We start from the raw sequence: 15,129 nt of genomic DNA, 5'->3' as shown, positions 1-15,129 counted from the left end.
CCATCACCAAGTCACCCATGTGCCATCACCATAATCCCGTGCATGTCCCTCCCCCCACCCCGTTTCTGATCCCATTCTCCACTCCACCCCCACAAAATGTCAGAGTCCATTCTTTGTGGCTCTATAACTCACCCTTGACTAGAGGTGCAGATCGAGGTTTTTTGGACCAGAGGCTTACACGCTTTGGTGAGGCTGCTTTAAGAATACAAAACAATAAATGGAAAACTAGTTATGAAAGCGAGCGTTTATTTAGCTTTTGGGGGTGAACTACAGCACATTACTGGGATCTTAGAGACTTGTTTCTCTCCGTTTTGAGATCTTCAGGGACCATTTACCTGAAATGTTTCCTGATGGCAACCTGGCTTCCTCTCCCTTTGGAGACCCATTCCAGTCTATCCAGCAATAATTACCTGCGTGTAACACCCGATCTCCAGCCCGCTCTTGCACTGGGTCCCCTGCTCTGGCTCCCTTTTCTCTTGTCCAATCTCTGACATTTTTACTGAGCTTATACACAAAGTTCTCTTCTCTCCCTGAAAATGGCGCATGGCTGATTCCAAGTGGCGTGAAGGGCATCCCACAGGAGCCACAAGAGCTGGCCTCTGGCATTATTTCCCCGTGTATCCCTGGAACACACAAGGCATCAGTTTTCCCATCTATAAAATGGGTACTTGAGCAGAGCTGTTGTGGTCTCCCATGTAAGGATCCTCGGACCAGAAGTTCTAATTTAAGCGCTACCCTTTGACAGCTATACCGATATCTCATTCATTTATATTTTTTAAAGATTTATCCATACAAGGCCAGAGGTGGGGAGATAAGAGATTTCACCACAGACAAGACTGGGGAGCAGAATAGGCAGATGGACTAAAATACACTACTAAGGGGAGCAGTGGGCAGGTCAAGAGAGGTCTGCGGCGCCATGTGGGTCACCCCCCTGGCTGGGGATCGAACTCCTGCTGCTGTGGCTGCGGATAGCTTCACAGTGCTGCGCTTTAACCCGTTGTGCCACCACGGAGGGCCTATCCCCATTATCTATTAAGGAAAGCCAGGCGTTAGTTCCGACTCTGCAGTTGTCTCCTGGATGACCAAGAATGCCCTCCCAGATTCTGACTCTGAAGAGCGAGCACCCCTGAGCGGCTTTCAAATCCTCCTCGCCGCGCCCACCTCGCGGTCCCACGCACGCAAACGCGAGCGCCGGATCTCAGCCCCACCCCCGGGGAGGACACGCCCCGCCCCCGGGGAGGACACGCCCCGCCCCGCCCCGCCCCTGCAGTAGTCTCGCGAGAATCCTGCTCGAGGGCTGGAGAGGTTTGGCTCTCCTCCTTTTCCGTAGCTTGGCGTTGCAGTTTTCTGGCTACTGCTTCCGGGTCGCAGCTGGGAGAGCCTCCGCGGAGGTGCCCGCTGAGCCAAAGGCCGGCGGTCTCAGTAGGTAAGGGGCCGCCCCGGGCCTGAGCGTCCCCCGGTAGTCACCTCCTTTGGCCCCCTGAAAGGCCCTGGTGCAGCTTAGCAAGAGGGCCCAGGATTCTGGACCCGGCCCTCTGACTCAGGTCTCCCGTTCAGTTTCCCCCTCCCAGGATTTCGATTCCGTTCGGCTATTTTACTGCTCCGTCTGAGATGGGAAACCCGGGCTTAACGTTCAGCCCCGAGGCGCCGTTTGCCAGGCCCCGTCCTCCCTCCCGGGTTCTTCTCGATCAGTTCTGAGACATTTCGAGACCTATGCGATCAGAACCTTTTCTAGGTCCCATTTCTTGGGTCCAGCGCCCCGCACAGACCTCGGTGTCAGCCACATTTCCCACCAGCACCAGTCGCCCTCACTTCCTCCCCCTGACTGTCTGCAGGCAGCATGGCCCTATTCCGCTCGGGCCTCCTGGTGCTGACGACGCCGCTGGCCTCCCTGGCTCCTCGCCTGGCTCCTATTCTGACCTCGGCGGCCAGGCTGGTGAACCACACGCTCTATGTACACCTGCAGCCTGGCATGAGCCTAGAGGGCCCCGCCCAGCCTCAGTCATGCCCGGTGCAGGCCACGTTTGAGGTTCTCGATTTCATCACACACTTCTATGCTGGAGCCGATGCCCACAGGCACCTGGATATAAGAATCCTGCTGAGTAACATCCGAACCAAGAACACCTTTCTCCCTCCCCTGCCCAATTTAGTACAGAACCTGGCCCACCCGCCGGAAGTGGTGCTCACTGACTTCCAGACCCTGGATGGAAGCCAATACAACCCAGTCAAGCAACAGCTAGAACGTTATGCAACCAGTTGTTACAGCTGTTGTCCACAGCTGGCTTCAGTGCTGCTATATCCCGATTATGGGTCTGGAGAGCTGCCCGTGGAGCCCGTGGATTTCCCCTTACCCTCCACCATCAGACCAGACTCCCCCGTAGCCAGGTCTCCAAAGCAGCCTGTGCGAGGCTATCAGCGTGGGGCTGTGGGTGGCACGTTTGACCGCCTACACAATGCCCACAAGATCTTGCTCAGTGTCGCATGTGTCCTGGCCCAGGAGCAGCTTGTGGTGGGAGTGGCAGATAAAGACTTGTTAAAGAGTAAGTGGGACAGACCCCAGATGAGGGTGGTGGGGTCCCCCCAAACTCCTTGTTCCAACCCATCTCCCATTGTAAGGTTGAGAAAGGTGGGGCCTCCCTTTACTTCTCATCCCTCTTAATGTCATAGTGCCTGGCACTCCGTTGGTGCTAAGGAAATCCTGTTACATGAATGAATGTGGATTCTTGGTGTATTGTCTAGTCACTGCTCAGTCAGTCACCTGTGGTGAAGCCAAGAAATCTGCACTTTTAACAAGTTCACCAGGTGATGAGCCTTCAAGTTTGAGAGCCTGGGATAGATGGATGAGTGAGCTGTAGAAGTTGGAATTCTGGATGTGACCAGTGCCCACCAGCACTGCTAGTCCTCTGGACACATGTCAATTCTTAGAGCTGCCCCCACTTCATCCACCTCTTCCCAATTTAGCCCTTCCTTTTTCTCCTCCTCTCTGGAGGTTTAGGGACACTCTCACCCACACTAAGCCACTTTCTTCCTTCTCAATAAAAACATCTCACTGTTCTGCACTCCTTCCTCAGGCAAGTTGCTCCCTGAGCTGCTCCAACCCTACGCAGAACGTGTGGAACATCTGAGTGAGTTCCTGGTGGACATCAAGCCCTCCTTGACTTTTGATATCATCCCCCTGCTGGACCCCTATGGGCCCGCTGGCTCTGACCCCTCCCTGGAGTTCCTGGTGGTCAGCGAGGAGACCTATCGTGGGGGGATGGCCGTCAACCGCTTCCGCCTTGAGAATGTAACCCCTGAGGGACACTGGTAGAGGGCGTGGATGGGGATGGAGAGGGCCATTGTGGGGGGCTTTTGGAAGTACCATGTCCGCAGAGGAGGGATGAGAGGACTTGGGGTGGTGGGAAGATGCAAGGAGGAACTGGTTCCCAGCTCGCCCTCTGAGATAAGTTCTGTTTTCAGGGTAGGTAGGAATGGATACGGGGGCAAGTTGGGTGTCAAGTATTTGCCCTTATTCATCTCATTCTTCCCTCTCCTCGTCCTTCTTCTTCTCCCCCAGAACCTGGAGGAGCTTGCTTTGTACCAGATCCAGCTTCTGAAGGACCCAAACCACAAGGAAAATGAAGAGGACAAAGTCAGCTCCTCGAGCTTCCGCCAGCGAATGCTAGGAAGCCTACTTCGGCCTCCAGAGGTAAGCCTGCCTGGGGGGACTAAAAATGCTGGAGAGTAGAAACTAAAGGGTTTAGACCTGAGCAGGAACCTGGGGACCCTACTAACTCTGGATTCCCTCTCATCTACCCCTAGAAAAGGCCAGAGCTCCCCCCACATCTCTACGTGATTGGGCTGACAGGCATCAGTGGTTCTGGGAAAAGCTCAGTAGCTCAGCGGCTGAAGGGCCTGGGGGCATTTGTCATAGACAGTGACCGACTGGGCCATCGGGCCTATGCTCCGGGTGGTCCTGCCTACCAGCCTGTTGTGGAAGCCTTTGGAACAGGTACTGAGGAGGGTTGGCGTTAGCTTTAAGTGAGGAGATGGTCTGGCCTCCTTGCTCAATCCTCTCTGTCCTCCAGATATTCTCCACAAAGATGGCATTATCAACAGGAAGGTCCTAGGCAGCCGGGTGTTTGGGAACAAGGTAAACTCCCCCCCCCCCCCAAGGCTCTTCAGCTGCCACTACTAGGCCCAGAGGTGGGAGCTTACTGGACCTCTCTGGTCTGGCCCTGATTGCCAATTTCGACTCATGTGTTCCCAATTTCCCACCTCGGGCTGGCTCCATCTCTGAGGGAAGGTAAACTCTGCCCATGCCCTCTATTCCCCTCCTCAGAAGCAGCTGAAGATACTCACAGATATTATGTGGCCAGTTATCGCCAAGCTGGCCCGGGTGGAGATGGATCAGGCTGTGGCTGAGGGTGAGTTGGAGGAATGATAGGTACATTCCAGGTGGGCAGTTAGCAGATTCTTCCCCTGGGAGCTTCCTTCCCCAACCCAGCCCTCTGTTTTCCTGGGACTTCTGTTTGTCGGCTGTCTGACTTGTAGTAAATGGCAGGGTGGTAACTGGGTTCTCTCTGCTGGTGGTAACTGGGGTCTCTCTGCAGGAAAGCAAGTTTGTGTGATTGATGCCGCCGTGCTTCTTGAGGCTGGCTGGCAGAACATGGTGCATGAGGTGTGGACCGTTGTCATTCCTGAGACTGAGGTACCTGGAGCCCACCCTCACCCTGTCCCCCCTGCAGACTGCATCCTGCTCTGAGCCAGTAGGCTGACTAATGCCTCACCTTGCCCAGGCTGTGCGACGCATTGTGGAGAGGGATGGCCTGAGTGAGGCTGCAGCCCAGAGCCGGCTACAGAGCCAGATGAGTGGGCAGCAGCTCGTGAACCAGAGCCATGTGGTACTGAGCACCTTGTGGGAGCCAGAGGTCACCCAGCACCAGGTGGGTGCTCATGGAAAGGCTGGGTTATGGGAGGGCGTCCTCAGTGGGGCCTTCCTGCCTGACCCTGACCTCTCATTCTCAACATCTGGGCCTACCCAAAGGTGGAGAAAGCCTGGGCCCTCCTGCAGAAGCGCATCCCCAAGATGTTGTCAGGCCCATGACTGACAAGTTCTCTGTGGGGCTAAAGTGGCCCTAGGAGCTGACAAGAGATCCAGTGGTAAGAAGGAATGGGGACCTCGATGTTCACCCAGCTTGGGCCTGGAGGACTCCGCTAAGCTGGGCAGGGCAGGGCTGGGCCCAGTGGACACAGGAAGCCTACCTAGCACGCTGGTGTTTGGCCACCACTGAGGATGCGGCTCGTGAGCAGGCCTCTTGGAGTTCCATCCCACTCTTGTCAGGGTGTCCGTGATACCCGTGGCTGACTGGGGCCAGGGCCAACACTGGAACTTGAAACAATTAAAGGCAAATGTCTCCAGGTGCTTCCTACATGGTGTCTGTGTCCTGCTCCAATGTCTCTCTGGGTATCTTTGGGACTCTTGAGCCGCAAGTGCAGGGCCCACTCCTGAACCGGAAGCTGTCAGTGTGGAGATTAAGAGCATGGCCTTGCAAGCTAGCCAGACTGAGGTCAGTGTTGGCCCCCCTCTGGCTGGCTGTGTGCTTTTGTGTAAGTCACGACTGTCAGGGTACCCATTTTCTAATCTGTAAAGTAGCGAACTTGGCTCACAGGCTCTCTGCAATCGCTCATTCCCCAAGTGTGCCAGATGCCGGGTTAGGTTTGGGGAGCATCCCGCACCAAGCCTGAGGCCTGGAGGATCCCTGAGGCGGCCTGGTCCGCCCTTTGGCAAAGCGCCCAGGGCTGGTAGGGAATGAGGCCTCGCTAGCTTGCTGGGCCGGGCAGTGCGCGTGCGCGCACTTCCACACTATTCGACCGACGCCTGCCTCTGAGGAGACCCGTTCGCGCGCCACCCGAATGCCCACCTGCGGGAAGGCAAGGCGAGCCTGGAAGACGGCCCCTCCGGCGGCCGTCCTGGGCCGCCCCACGCTGCGCACGCGCGCTGCCGCGCCCCGCCCCCTGCCTCGCGCTCATGGTTGGTGGCGCTCGGTCACGTGGGCGGCCTCGCCTCTTCCTCGGGCAGGGGCCGCGGCCTCGGGCTGGTTTCCGGTGTGGCGGTCAGCGATGACGGAGCCTGGCGCCTCGCCCGAGGACCCCTGGGTCAAGGCAAGCCCCTTGGGCGCACACATCGGCGAGGGGCGCGGGGGAGGGGGGGCGGCTCGTGCATGTGAAGGCTTGGAAGACACGGGGGTTGCTTCAGGTCCCCAAAGTCCCCTGCCCCCTTCCCGCTGCCCCCCTCCCTCCCACGGTCCCGGAGCTGCAGCCCCACCCCCACCCCCTGTGCCAGGGCTGGGAGACGGCGACTGAGGCGTGAGCCGAGGCGTTTGGGGATGCGAGGTGGAGGAGCGGGGGCCGATGGGATCACGCAGAAGGGCGTTGCTCCTCGGCCTCGCCAGGCTTGGCTCTCCGCCCCGGGTGTGGGGGCGGTGTGCACACGTGTGCACGCGCCCGCGTAGAGTGAATGGAAGCGCCTTTCCTCAGGGTCGGAGGTCTGATGGACTTCTCCCTTGCTCGGTGCCGCAGGTGGAGTACGCTTACAGCGACAACAGCCTGGACCCCGGTGAGTGCTTCCCTCAGCGCCTTCAGCTCTGGAGCCCTCCACTTGAGTCCCGCCACTCCCTCCTGAGCCCCTGTAGGTCTGGGTGGCTTTGAGCACAGGCCACTACCCCTGAGCCGAATTCCTGTCTTGAGACAGCAAGGGAGGAACTGGAAGACATGCAGGAAGCGTGCCTCAGTGAGCCAGGGGGATTCTGCGCAGACCAGTGGAATCCAGACCAGCGGAGCAGTGTAGACACTAAGCAGGGGAACAAGGCGGTGTGGCATGACACGACAAGCGGGTGACCCATGTGGTTGGCTTTGGGGTTGAAAGAAGTCAGTATTGAAGGATCAGGAGGCCGTTCTGCCCACAGAGGTCAGGGGCCTAGCAATGACACCCCCCCCCACCCTCCAACCATCCCTACCTTTTAGTGACTGAGGTCTCTGTTTTTCAGGGCTTTTTGTAGAAAGCGCCCGCAAGGGGAGTGTAGTGTCCAGAGCTAATAGCATCGGTTCCACCAGTGCCTCTTCCGTCCCCAACACAGGTAGGCACCAGGGGACTCAGATATGCCTACATTGTAGTAGCTTTCCTAGACAGGGAGCCCCAGCCATTTGCCCCGGGGGTGCCAGAGCCTTGGTGCTAGACACAGGGTCTCACCATCACTCACTTCACCAAGGATAGCAATGGTCCATTTGCCATCTCTGAGCACCAGGTTCTTCTCTTTGGGGAAAGGTGGGCTAGCTGGGCCCCACCACTCCCCAGAATGACCTCTCCCTGCCCATCTGAGTAGATGACGAGGACAGCGATTACCATCAGGAGTCCTATAAAGAATCCTACAAGGACCGGCGGCGGCGAGCCCACACTCAGGCTGAACAGAAGAGGAGGGACGCTATCAAGGTGACTGGACCGGCCCTCCATTTTTCAGATTCACTCTCCTGACCCCACCAAATAGTCCTAAGCAGCCTTGGGGCAGCAAGTGTAGTCCCTGGACTTGGACATTTCCCTTCTTCCAGACCCCTATTGCCCTTTCCTTTGTTATGGAAGCTTTGTGCTGTTTTGCTGTAAGCTGAGTTAAGAGCCCCTGTTCCCTCTGCTCTCTCTGCAGAGAGGTTATGATGACCTTCAGACCATCGTCCCCACCTGCCAGCAGCAGGACTTCTCCATTGGCTCCCAGAAGCTCAGCAAAGCCATTGTTCTACAAAAGAGTATGGCCAGGGAGAGTACTGCAAGTGGGTGGAGCCAGTGGGGCTTAGGAGAGCCAGCCTCTCATATGCACTGAGGCCTGGGGGGAGGGGTGTTGGGGGTGTTTTAATGGGAGAACTGGGTATGTGGGAGGGGAAACAAATCAGATTTTTCCTTCTGATTGAGATTTCCTGTGCCCCTGCCCCCAGCCATTGACTACATCCAGTTTCTGCACAAGGAGAAGAAAAAGCAGGAGGAGGAGGTGTCCACTCTACGCAAGGACGTCATGGCCCTAAAGATCATGAAAGTGTAAGGTGGGGAGGGAGACACACAATAAATGAGAAACCAGGACTTCTAGGGTCAACTTCACACCTTCTCTTTGGTGTCCACTCAGAGGCAGAACCCTGGCCCTCAGCAGTAATTTACATAGTCGATAATCCAGAAATGCTATCAGAGAGCGTAGGTTACTTTCTGACCCAGAAGCAGTTGCTGACCGATGTTAAACACATCCCAGAAGCTCTCTGAGAATCCCCTTCCTGGCCTGTACAAAGAATAATCCTGTTACTTCTCCTGGACTGGTGGAGTTGCTGCAGCTACTTAGTCCTGGTCTTCTTGCTTTCAGGAACTATGAACAGATTGTGAAGGCACACCAGGACAACCCCCATGAGGGGGAAGATCAGGTCTCTGACCAGGTCAAGTTCAACGTGTTTCAGGGCATCATGGACTCCCTGTTCCAGTCCTTCAACGCCTCTATCTCTGTGGCCAGCTTCCAGGAGTTGTCGGCCTGTGTCTTCAGTTGGATTGAGGAGCACTGTAAGCCTCAGGTATGGGCAGCAGTGGCCACGGGGGTCTGTGGTCTCACTCCCCTTACGTAAAGGGGCCCAACCATGATTTGTGCAGAAAAGCTCGCAGGTTTCTCGGGAGTGTTTTTATGACTTGAGTGCTCGCTTCCCATTTGCTGTCTTCCGTCACAGCTTCACCTCACAGTGTGCTGAGTGCTCCCTCTTGCCAGCCCAGCTATGGGGCTGTTTAGCCCACATTATGGCTGCGTCAGGCAGAACCCAGTATGTAAACCCCCGTCTCTTGCAGCAGAATTACTATGGGGAAAACTCCTGGCCATCACTTTCAGATACGATAGTTTTGACCAGGTTTTAGTGTCTAGTGGAGTGGGGTTTGCTAGTATCACACCAAGTCTTCTACTTTTGAGACTTGTTATGCTTCTTTCTGAGCCTTAGATCTGAGATTTGCTTGTTTCCCAACCTCTTTATTGTGAAACACTTTAAAGAGACTGCAGAGAATTCTACAGTGGATGCCTAAGTTATACCATAACATGTTCTGTATTTGCTCTTTCACTTATTTACCCATTTCTTCCTTCCTTTCTTCATCCTGATTTGGAGGGACTTCAAAGTAAACTGTAGATAACATTGTTCTCGTGCTTTTTTCGGCTGTCTTCAAAAGAGCACGAGGCACAGGCATGGCCAGGTGGCTCCGAGCTTCCCCTGAGCATGGTATTTCTCTGCTGCCCCTATCAGACCCTACGGGAGATCGTGATAGGCGTCCTGCACCAACTGAAGAACCAGCTTTACTGACCGGCTCTTGGAACCTGCGGAACAGCCAAGAGGGCCCTGAGTCTTGAACTTTGAGTACAGAGCCGCAGGGCTTGGCGATTGGCCTGCGAGGCCCACTGCACACTGGTCAGCAGCTCCTCCTGGGCGTTTGCTCCCCAGGCTGCTATCCTCATTGGGGCTGGGTGTCTTTCTGTGAAAACTCCTAATTTATTATGTTATACTGATCTAAAACGCAAACCTATCCAGTCATCCCCCTCCCCATAGAAGTTCTAGGGATAGAGAGGTCTGCTCTGGGCACCCCAGAGAGTTCTGGCCTTTTCCCTTTTTCTAAGCCTCATATTTCTGCTCATGATCAGCATGTTCGGGAAATACTGTCTGCTGTGTTGGTCTCTTGGGCAACATTTACCCTGAGTTTGACCATTTTGGCAGTAGGTGCATGGGCAGAAAGGAGTAAGAAATTTTCCCACAGCACCAAAGACCGAGAGGCTGCCTCATGCCTCGGTTAGGGCTGCCTGGACAGCCCAAGGTGAGGCCAGGGCTTTCTGGCCTGCTCAGGGCAAGGCTGCCAGGTTCCTGCCCTTACCTCCTGCTCCTTGGCTTCTTCCTCTGCCATGGTCAGAGTGAAGCAACCTGCCTGCTTGCTCTGGCCCCACAGGCAGTAGCACTGCACAGCATAGGCAAGTGTGACACAGTGTCGCATAACTGTTTTTTTTATTTTTGTAAACACCAACAATGCAATTTTGCTAGTTATAATTCTGAAAAATTAACTGGGCCTCAAAACCACTTACAGCCTTTTGATCAAGTGTATCTAAGTCTCTACCACCTCTCAGGGCTACCTGCATTTCTCCCAGGCCTTGGGGTGGCATGAGGGGGTAGAGAACATTCTCTAAAGGCTTCTTGCGAAAGAGTATCCAAGGTGAGGCCTCGGGCTACTTGAATGTTGTGTTGAGTAACCTCTCTTTACTCTTTAGCCTGTTCCTCAGGCTTTCTACTGCCTTTCTCAGGTATGGTATCTGGGAGATTTGATTATCCAGAAGTTAAAATATTTTTATATCAAACTATGTTACAATAAATACTGTCAAATACTCTTGTCGCATTGTTCCAGATTTAAGCAATAAGCACAAGCATCTGAAGCAGGAATGATGAAATGGGCGAATCCACTCAGGACAACCACCCCTCCACCCAGCACCCTGGTGGATGGCCCTGTCCTCACTGCTCTGCTCAAAGCAGGATCAACAAAAGCTGGCAAGGCAGCCAGTCCAGGATACCTCAGTGTTCCCATCCCTGCTCCTTCCAGAGGTCCAACTCCTCAGGGGTCTGGAAGCTTGACATTGTAATCTTCATCTGTTTCTATCCCAACTTCTTCCTGTGGGGCAGGGAGACAAGTGAATGAGACATCAAGGCTTGGACAGAGACCCAGGGAGCACGAAAGGGAGAGAACCACTTACAAAGAATTGCTTCTTGCTCTTGGGGTAGCCTTCAAGGATTGCATCATACAAGTCTGTTGCCTGACAAGAAACAAAACCGCCCCTTTTCAGGTAGGCTGTGCCCAGCACTGTCTGCCAGTTTCATGATACTGGGCAGCAACCATTCCCAGGGCTGCCTGCCTTGGGGCTTCCACACACCTACCATTCTCTTCCGCTTTCTCCACTCCTTGCAGTACTTCTGCCTCTCTCTGTATACCTAGATGGGGAAAGCAGGTTCCTCTAACCAGCTCAGCACCCTGCAGCCACTGGGACTTAACCCCAACCCTTACTCTGATCCTGTACCCCGAATGTCCAAACTCACTTGTTCTTTCTCTTCTGGAGTCACATGGTTGGTGGCTGCTTTGATGTTCTTCAGTCTCTCTGTGTAGCTGGCACACTCCTTCTTCAACTCCTGGATCTCTTTCTGCATCTCCGGCGTGGTCAGGGTGTTAGTTAGCTCCTTCAGCTCTGAAACATCTCCTATGGTCACTTGCTACTCCTGAGAAAAGGGTTCTGTCTTCCCAGTGGGTACACCCTGAGGTAGGAGACCAGGCCTCCACCTAGCCTCGGAATGGGTTCCATATTCTGGAAATGGTCAGGGGAGACTAAGGCTTACAGAAACAGCAACTTGGTTTTCTCCTCCATCTACTAGCAGTGGTGGGGTGTGAGGTTGAGCAGACGTAGGAGAAGCCATTTAAAGAAGCAGGAGTAAAGGGGAGTGTGGGAATGCAACACTGGCAATCACAACAGGGAAAGCAAATGTAGGTCCTGCCCATTGGTATTAAAAAACTATGAGACATTTCTTTTAATGTAAGGCCTATGGCAGCCCAGCAAAGGAATCTTCCTGCAACAAGACAACACTGCAGTTGACAAAGCGCTCATTTAGCAGTTCATAACCTCCAGGCTGACCTGACCTAGGGGCACCTTCCCGGGTGTCCCAGTCCTACCAGCCTCCATGTGGCGGCAGCTCTGCTGCAGGCTCTGCACCTTCGCCGTGAGGGCCACGATCTTGGCGTCCAGACTCTGGAGGTCAGCATCACTCACTGTGTCAAACTGGTCCTGCCAGGCAAGTGGGAAAACAGAAGTGGGGTAAAGTGAGGCACAAGCTAGAAACTGGGAAGGCAACAATTACATGAATTTGGGACTCCCCAACCCCCCAGAAAACCTAGGAACACAGCAGGACAGGACTGTTGAGCAACCATTCCGTTCAGTACCAATAAAAAAGTATAACAGAAAGGCTGAGACCTGATGCCTATCTTCAAGGAGCTTCTAGGTGGGCAGGACACTGACCAGCACAAAATTACCTTTGAGTTTAGTGGTAAAGCCACTCCTGGGCTGAAGGAGTAAAGGAACACTCTCAAGGCAGCAACTCCTAAATTATGGACTCCCATAGTGGGAGATACTGGATAGGTGACGAGGCATGACGGGATGGAGTAGAAGTTGGGTGCTCCTGTGAGGGGCCAGCTACTAACAGCGATCCCATTGGGGTCTTGTCAGTTCATGATGAAAAGTATAGGTTAGAAAGGGTGCAGGTGCCTGCCAGGGCAGGTGGGCTTCACATCTAAGCAAGGTGAACTCTTTTTAGGAGCAGAAGTCTGCAAGTGAAATCCTGCCAGGTGTTTCTGAAGGCATGGCTCTCCAGTGATGGACTTAAGTAGTGACAGTTGTGTAACTGACAGGAGACCCCCCCCACCTGCAGAGAATTAAAAAACTGCCCCTTTAAAAGCAGAAAAGTCAGCCAGCTTCTGTAGGAGAGCTTCAAGGGAGTAATAATATGATGAAACCTACTTTAGGAAAATTAGTCTCCACAGTGGTTTAGTTTAGTGAATAAGTAACATCTATTAGGGGTTAAGCACCTGTGGACATTCTGAATTAGGGAAGATGAGAGCAAAGGGTCAGCCTTAGATGAGCTTCAGTGAGGGATACAAGTAAACAACTGGATACAGCATGCTTCAGAGTATTCAGGGAAGGTTTTTGGAGAAGGTGATGCTGGAGTGAAATCCTGAAAGACGAGCGAAGAGAAAAAAAGACAACTCCAGGCAGGGGAGGCTAATGAACAAAGGCGCCATTTAAGGGCTCTAGGACTGACGGATGGAGGAAGCCGGGGCAAACCTCCCCATGCCTTTCACCTGTGCCAGGGGCACTAGAGACTTTAATAGGGAAGTATTTGTCTTCCTATGGTCATCTGGCCGCAGTGTTTCAGACATGTCCGAGGCCAGGAGATGTTGGGAGGGTGTCCACGGGCGCCTGAACAGGCGCTGGAAAGATGACGTAGTTAATGGGAAAAGTAGAGTCAAGAAGAGGAAAATCGTCTGGCCCTGATGACTGACTAGACAAGTGAGGGAAGGGAGATGAGGAGGCTTCCCAGGCTCTGGCTGGGGTGAAGACGAGTGGGGAGCCAGTTCAGAGGGACAGATGAGGAGTTCTACTTTGGGGGTGCTGATTCTGAAGAGTCTGAGGCACCCAGGTGGAGATAGCTTCCAGGGCCTACGTGTCGGGAGGGAACTGGAAACAGAAAATCATGTTGTAGGTGGTGCCTTCCAGGACAAATAGACCCTGGTAGCAACAATTCAGGGTCTTCTGTCATCCATATTTCAAATCTGTTAGTTTTAGGAGGTTCAGGTCACCGCGGGGGGAGAGGGAGCACTGACTTAAAGACAGTCCGAGGTCTCGTTAGTGGACCTAACACAGGTGCGGTTCACTGGGGGCCTCAACTCTCCCACACAATTCGAACTGGGACCAGGGCCTGACTGGCCCGACGTCGGACTCGCACACAGTAGAATCTGCGCGAGCTTTCCTCACCTGGTCGGCAAAATAGATCTTCTGCTTGCCGTACATCTTCTCTTTGATCTTGCCCTGTTGGGCCAGTTGCTCCAGCGCCTTCACCACCGCCTGTGGGAGGGAAGGGGCGGGACCTTGGAAGGGTGGCTCTGGGCGCCCGGCAGGGGGAGTTCCCGCGGGCGGCCAGTCCCAGGACGCCCGGGCCAGCAGGGCAGCCCGCAGAGGCAGGACCCAGGCTGACCCGCGGGCGGGGAGGAATCCCGGGGGGTCCTCACCGCCTTGCCCAGCCCGTGTTCCCGCTGGAGGTTCCCGAACACGTCCTGGGCGCTGTAGGGACGGTTCTGCTCCTGCAGGTACCTCAGGAGGATCCGCGGGGCTACGGAGAGACGCGGCAGGGAAGAGGGTCGCCCAACGCCCCCTCACCAGCCCCCTCCCGGGTCTCCCCCTCATCCAAAACCCAGTTACCTCCTGCCGCAGCTTCCGCCCGGCCTTTACTCATGGTCTTTCCCGCCGCTAAACTGAGGGCCGGAAGTGCCCGTTGCTCGGACAACGGCTCCTTCCGGCGCCGCGGCGGGGCCGGCGGGGCTCAGGCGTTGCCGGCTGGAGGGGGTCGCCTTCGCGGGGGGCGAAACGACCCTGCCGGGACACCGTAGCTCCAGGGTCTGCGCCGAGGCGGGCGCCCGCTTCGAACTCCTCTTCCTCCGCTGCACCCCGCGCGGCGGCGCTTGGAGACCCGAGCCCGCGGCGGCTGGGCGCTCGCGACCCTGGGAGGCGGGGCTCCGACGGGGTCGGCTCCCGCCGGGCCGGCCACTTGCTCAAGGTCACAGGGCTAGTGGCCCGCAGGACGTGTCCAGCCCCACGGCCCAGTGCTTTTCGTCGGGCATCCTTATCGTTGTCGAACAGGGAGGAGCGCAGCTTGCGAGCGGGGGAAGGCTGCGGGGAAAGCGCCAGCACGCCCGCTAGAGGCGCCCGGCGAGAGCCTCCCGCTACCCTTCCTGCTGCGCCTACCGAGCTTCGCACACAGGGGGCGCTGGACACATGCCCCCTGGCCGCGCAGGCAAGGAGGGCTGGAAGGCGGCCACTCAAGCCACAGCGCTTAAGTCAGCGCCAGGGCAACACCTGGCAGGTGCTTTTTTCACTCCTGCCTGCAGTGACCATTGCAACAAGCCTGAAATAAGTATTTCTAGTATCTGAGGTTAGTTGAAGGCCACAGAGCAGCTGTCCCTGCAGCTCAGATGATGCAGAGGAACAACAGCACGGCGCTACTTTTTAAAGCCTTTTATCTAAAGGCTAGTTAAGTCTTTGAAACGTGTATTGTCACCACTTAGGGGGCAGTATTAATTAGAAATGGTAGAACTACAGAAGAGATGCCAGCCAATAGTGCCTGGCGCTAACATTCACTTCTCTTGTGGTCAGGTGACCTCTTACCACGGTAACTATTTTGGCCATCACAAAAGAAAAATACAAGGGATGGGCAGGTAGGCCGCTCTCACCTGGTCTTTCTCTTTTGAGGCTGTGGCTTTCTCAGTTTATCACATCTCAATTAGTAAGATTTTTC

General features: G+C 55.1%; 3 protein-coding genes across 9 annotated transcripts; 2 read left to right on the top strand and 1 right to left on the bottom strand.

The window, feature by feature from the left end:
* Positions 1 to 1,321: 1,321 nt before the first annotated feature.
* On the top strand, positions 1,322 to 5,411 carry COASY (CoA synthase). The gene is made up of 10 exons (XM_004684157.2): positions 1,322 to 1,426; positions 1,836 to 2,540; positions 3,072 to 3,286; positions 3,557 to 3,688; positions 3,802 to 3,991; positions 4,068 to 4,132; positions 4,322 to 4,406; positions 4,593 to 4,690; positions 4,779 to 4,925; positions 5,027 to 5,411. The coding sequence occupies exons 2-10, from the start codon at positions 1,841 to 1,843 to the stop codon at positions 5,084 to 5,086; spliced, it is 1,692 nt and encodes a 563-aa protein (XP_004684214.1). The 5' UTR covers positions 1,322 to 1,426; positions 1,836 to 1,840; the 3' UTR covers positions 5,087 to 5,411.
* Positions 5,412 to 5,993: 582 nt separating this feature from the next.
* Positions 5,994 to 10,609, top strand: MLX (MLX, MAX dimerization protein). 5 transcript variants are annotated; one of them, XM_012726598.1, is made up of 8 exons: positions 5,994 to 6,144; positions 6,520 to 6,598; positions 7,029 to 7,118; positions 7,365 to 7,471; positions 7,680 to 7,803; positions 7,966 to 8,065; positions 8,379 to 8,580; positions 9,215 to 10,609. In XM_012726598.1, exons 1-8 carry the CDS (start codon positions 6,103 to 6,105, stop codon positions 9,257 to 9,259), a joined length of 789 nt encoding a protein of 262 aa, XP_012582052.1. In that variant the 5' UTR covers positions 5,994 to 6,102; the 3' UTR covers positions 9,260 to 10,609. The 5 variants fall into 5 exon arrangements, with proteins under 5 accessions (XP_012582052.1, XP_012582051.1, XP_012582054.1 ...); XM_012726597.1 differs by having other exon boundaries at positions 5,997 to 6,144; positions 9,289 to 10,604; XM_012726600.1 differs by having other exon boundaries at positions 5,997 to 6,144; positions 6,562 to 6,598; positions 9,289 to 10,603.
* Positions 10,599 to 14,467, bottom strand: PSMC3IP (PSMC3 interacting protein). Of its 3 annotated transcripts, none has more exons than XM_012726602.1 (8): positions 14,037 to 14,467; positions 13,847 to 13,947; positions 13,593 to 13,682; positions 11,738 to 11,849; positions 11,113 to 11,258; positions 10,950 to 11,007; positions 10,773 to 10,832; positions 10,599 to 10,690 (listed from the first exon to the last, which is right to left on the bottom strand). In XM_012726602.1, exons 1-7 carry the CDS (start codon positions 14,068 to 14,070, stop codon positions 10,816 to 10,818), a joined length of 558 nt encoding a protein of 185 aa, XP_012582056.1. In that variant the 5' UTR covers positions 14,071 to 14,467; the 3' UTR covers positions 10,599 to 10,690; positions 10,773 to 10,815. The 3 variants fall into 3 exon arrangements, with proteins under 3 accessions (XP_012582056.1, XP_004684210.1, XP_012582055.1); XM_004684153.2 differs by having other exon boundaries at positions 10,954 to 11,007; XM_012726601.1 differs by having other exon boundaries at positions 11,113 to 11,214.
* Between the last annotated feature and the right edge of the window lie 662 nt (positions 14,468 to 15,129).

This window comes from Condylura cristata, unplaced genomic scaffold, assembly GCF_000260355.1.
Source record: "Condylura cristata isolate star-nosed mole 26May11 unplaced genomic scaffold, ConCri1.0 scaffold00017, whole genome shotgun sequence".
In the NCBI taxonomy this organism is placed as follows: domain Eukaryota; kingdom Metazoa; phylum Chordata; class Mammalia; order Eulipotyphla; family Talpidae; genus Condylura; species Condylura cristata.
Note: the sequence above shows the minus strand (reverse complement) of the source record. Positions and strands in the feature narration are given on the sequence as shown.

Excerpts from the sequence above, each read along its gene's own strand:
- COASY (XM_004684157.2), top strand. The coding sequence starts at position 1,841 with ATGGCCCTATTCCGCTCGGGCCTCCTGGTGCTGACGACGCCGCTGGCC. Across the intron at positions 3,287-3,556 it reads ACCGCTTCCGCCTTGAGAAT|AACCTGGAGGAGCTTGCTTT; the intron begins GTAACCCCTGAG and ends CTTCTCCCCCAG. Across the intron at positions 4,407-4,592 it reads GGATCAGGCTGTGGCTGAGG|GAAAGCAAGTTTGTGTGATT; the intron begins GTGAGTTGGAGG and ends GTCTCTCTGCAG.
- MLX (XM_012726597.1), top strand. The coding sequence starts at position 6,103 with ATGACGGAGCCTGGCGCCTCGCCCGAGGACCCCTGGGTCAAG. Across the intron at positions 7,472-7,679 it reads AGAGGAGGGACGCTATCAAG|AGAGGTTATGATGACCTTCA; the intron begins GTGACTGGACCG and ends CTCTCTCTGCAG. Across the intron at positions 7,804-7,965 it reads GGCCAGGGAGAGTACTGCAA|CCATTGACTACATCCAGTTT; the intron begins GTGGGTGGAGCC and ends CCCTGCCCCCAG.
- PSMC3IP (XM_004684153.2), bottom strand. The coding sequence starts at position 14,070 with ATGAGTAAAGGCCGGGCGGAAGCTGCGGCAGGAG. Across the intron at positions 11,008-11,112 it reads CTCCAGAAGAGAAAGAACAA|GTATACAGAGAGAGGCAGAA; the intron begins GTGAGTTTGGAC and ends TTCCCCATCTAG. Across the intron at positions 10,691-10,772 it reads AGAGCAAGAAGCAATTCTTT|GAAGAAGTTGGGATAGAAAC; the intron begins GTAAGTGGTTCT and ends CCTGCCCCACAG.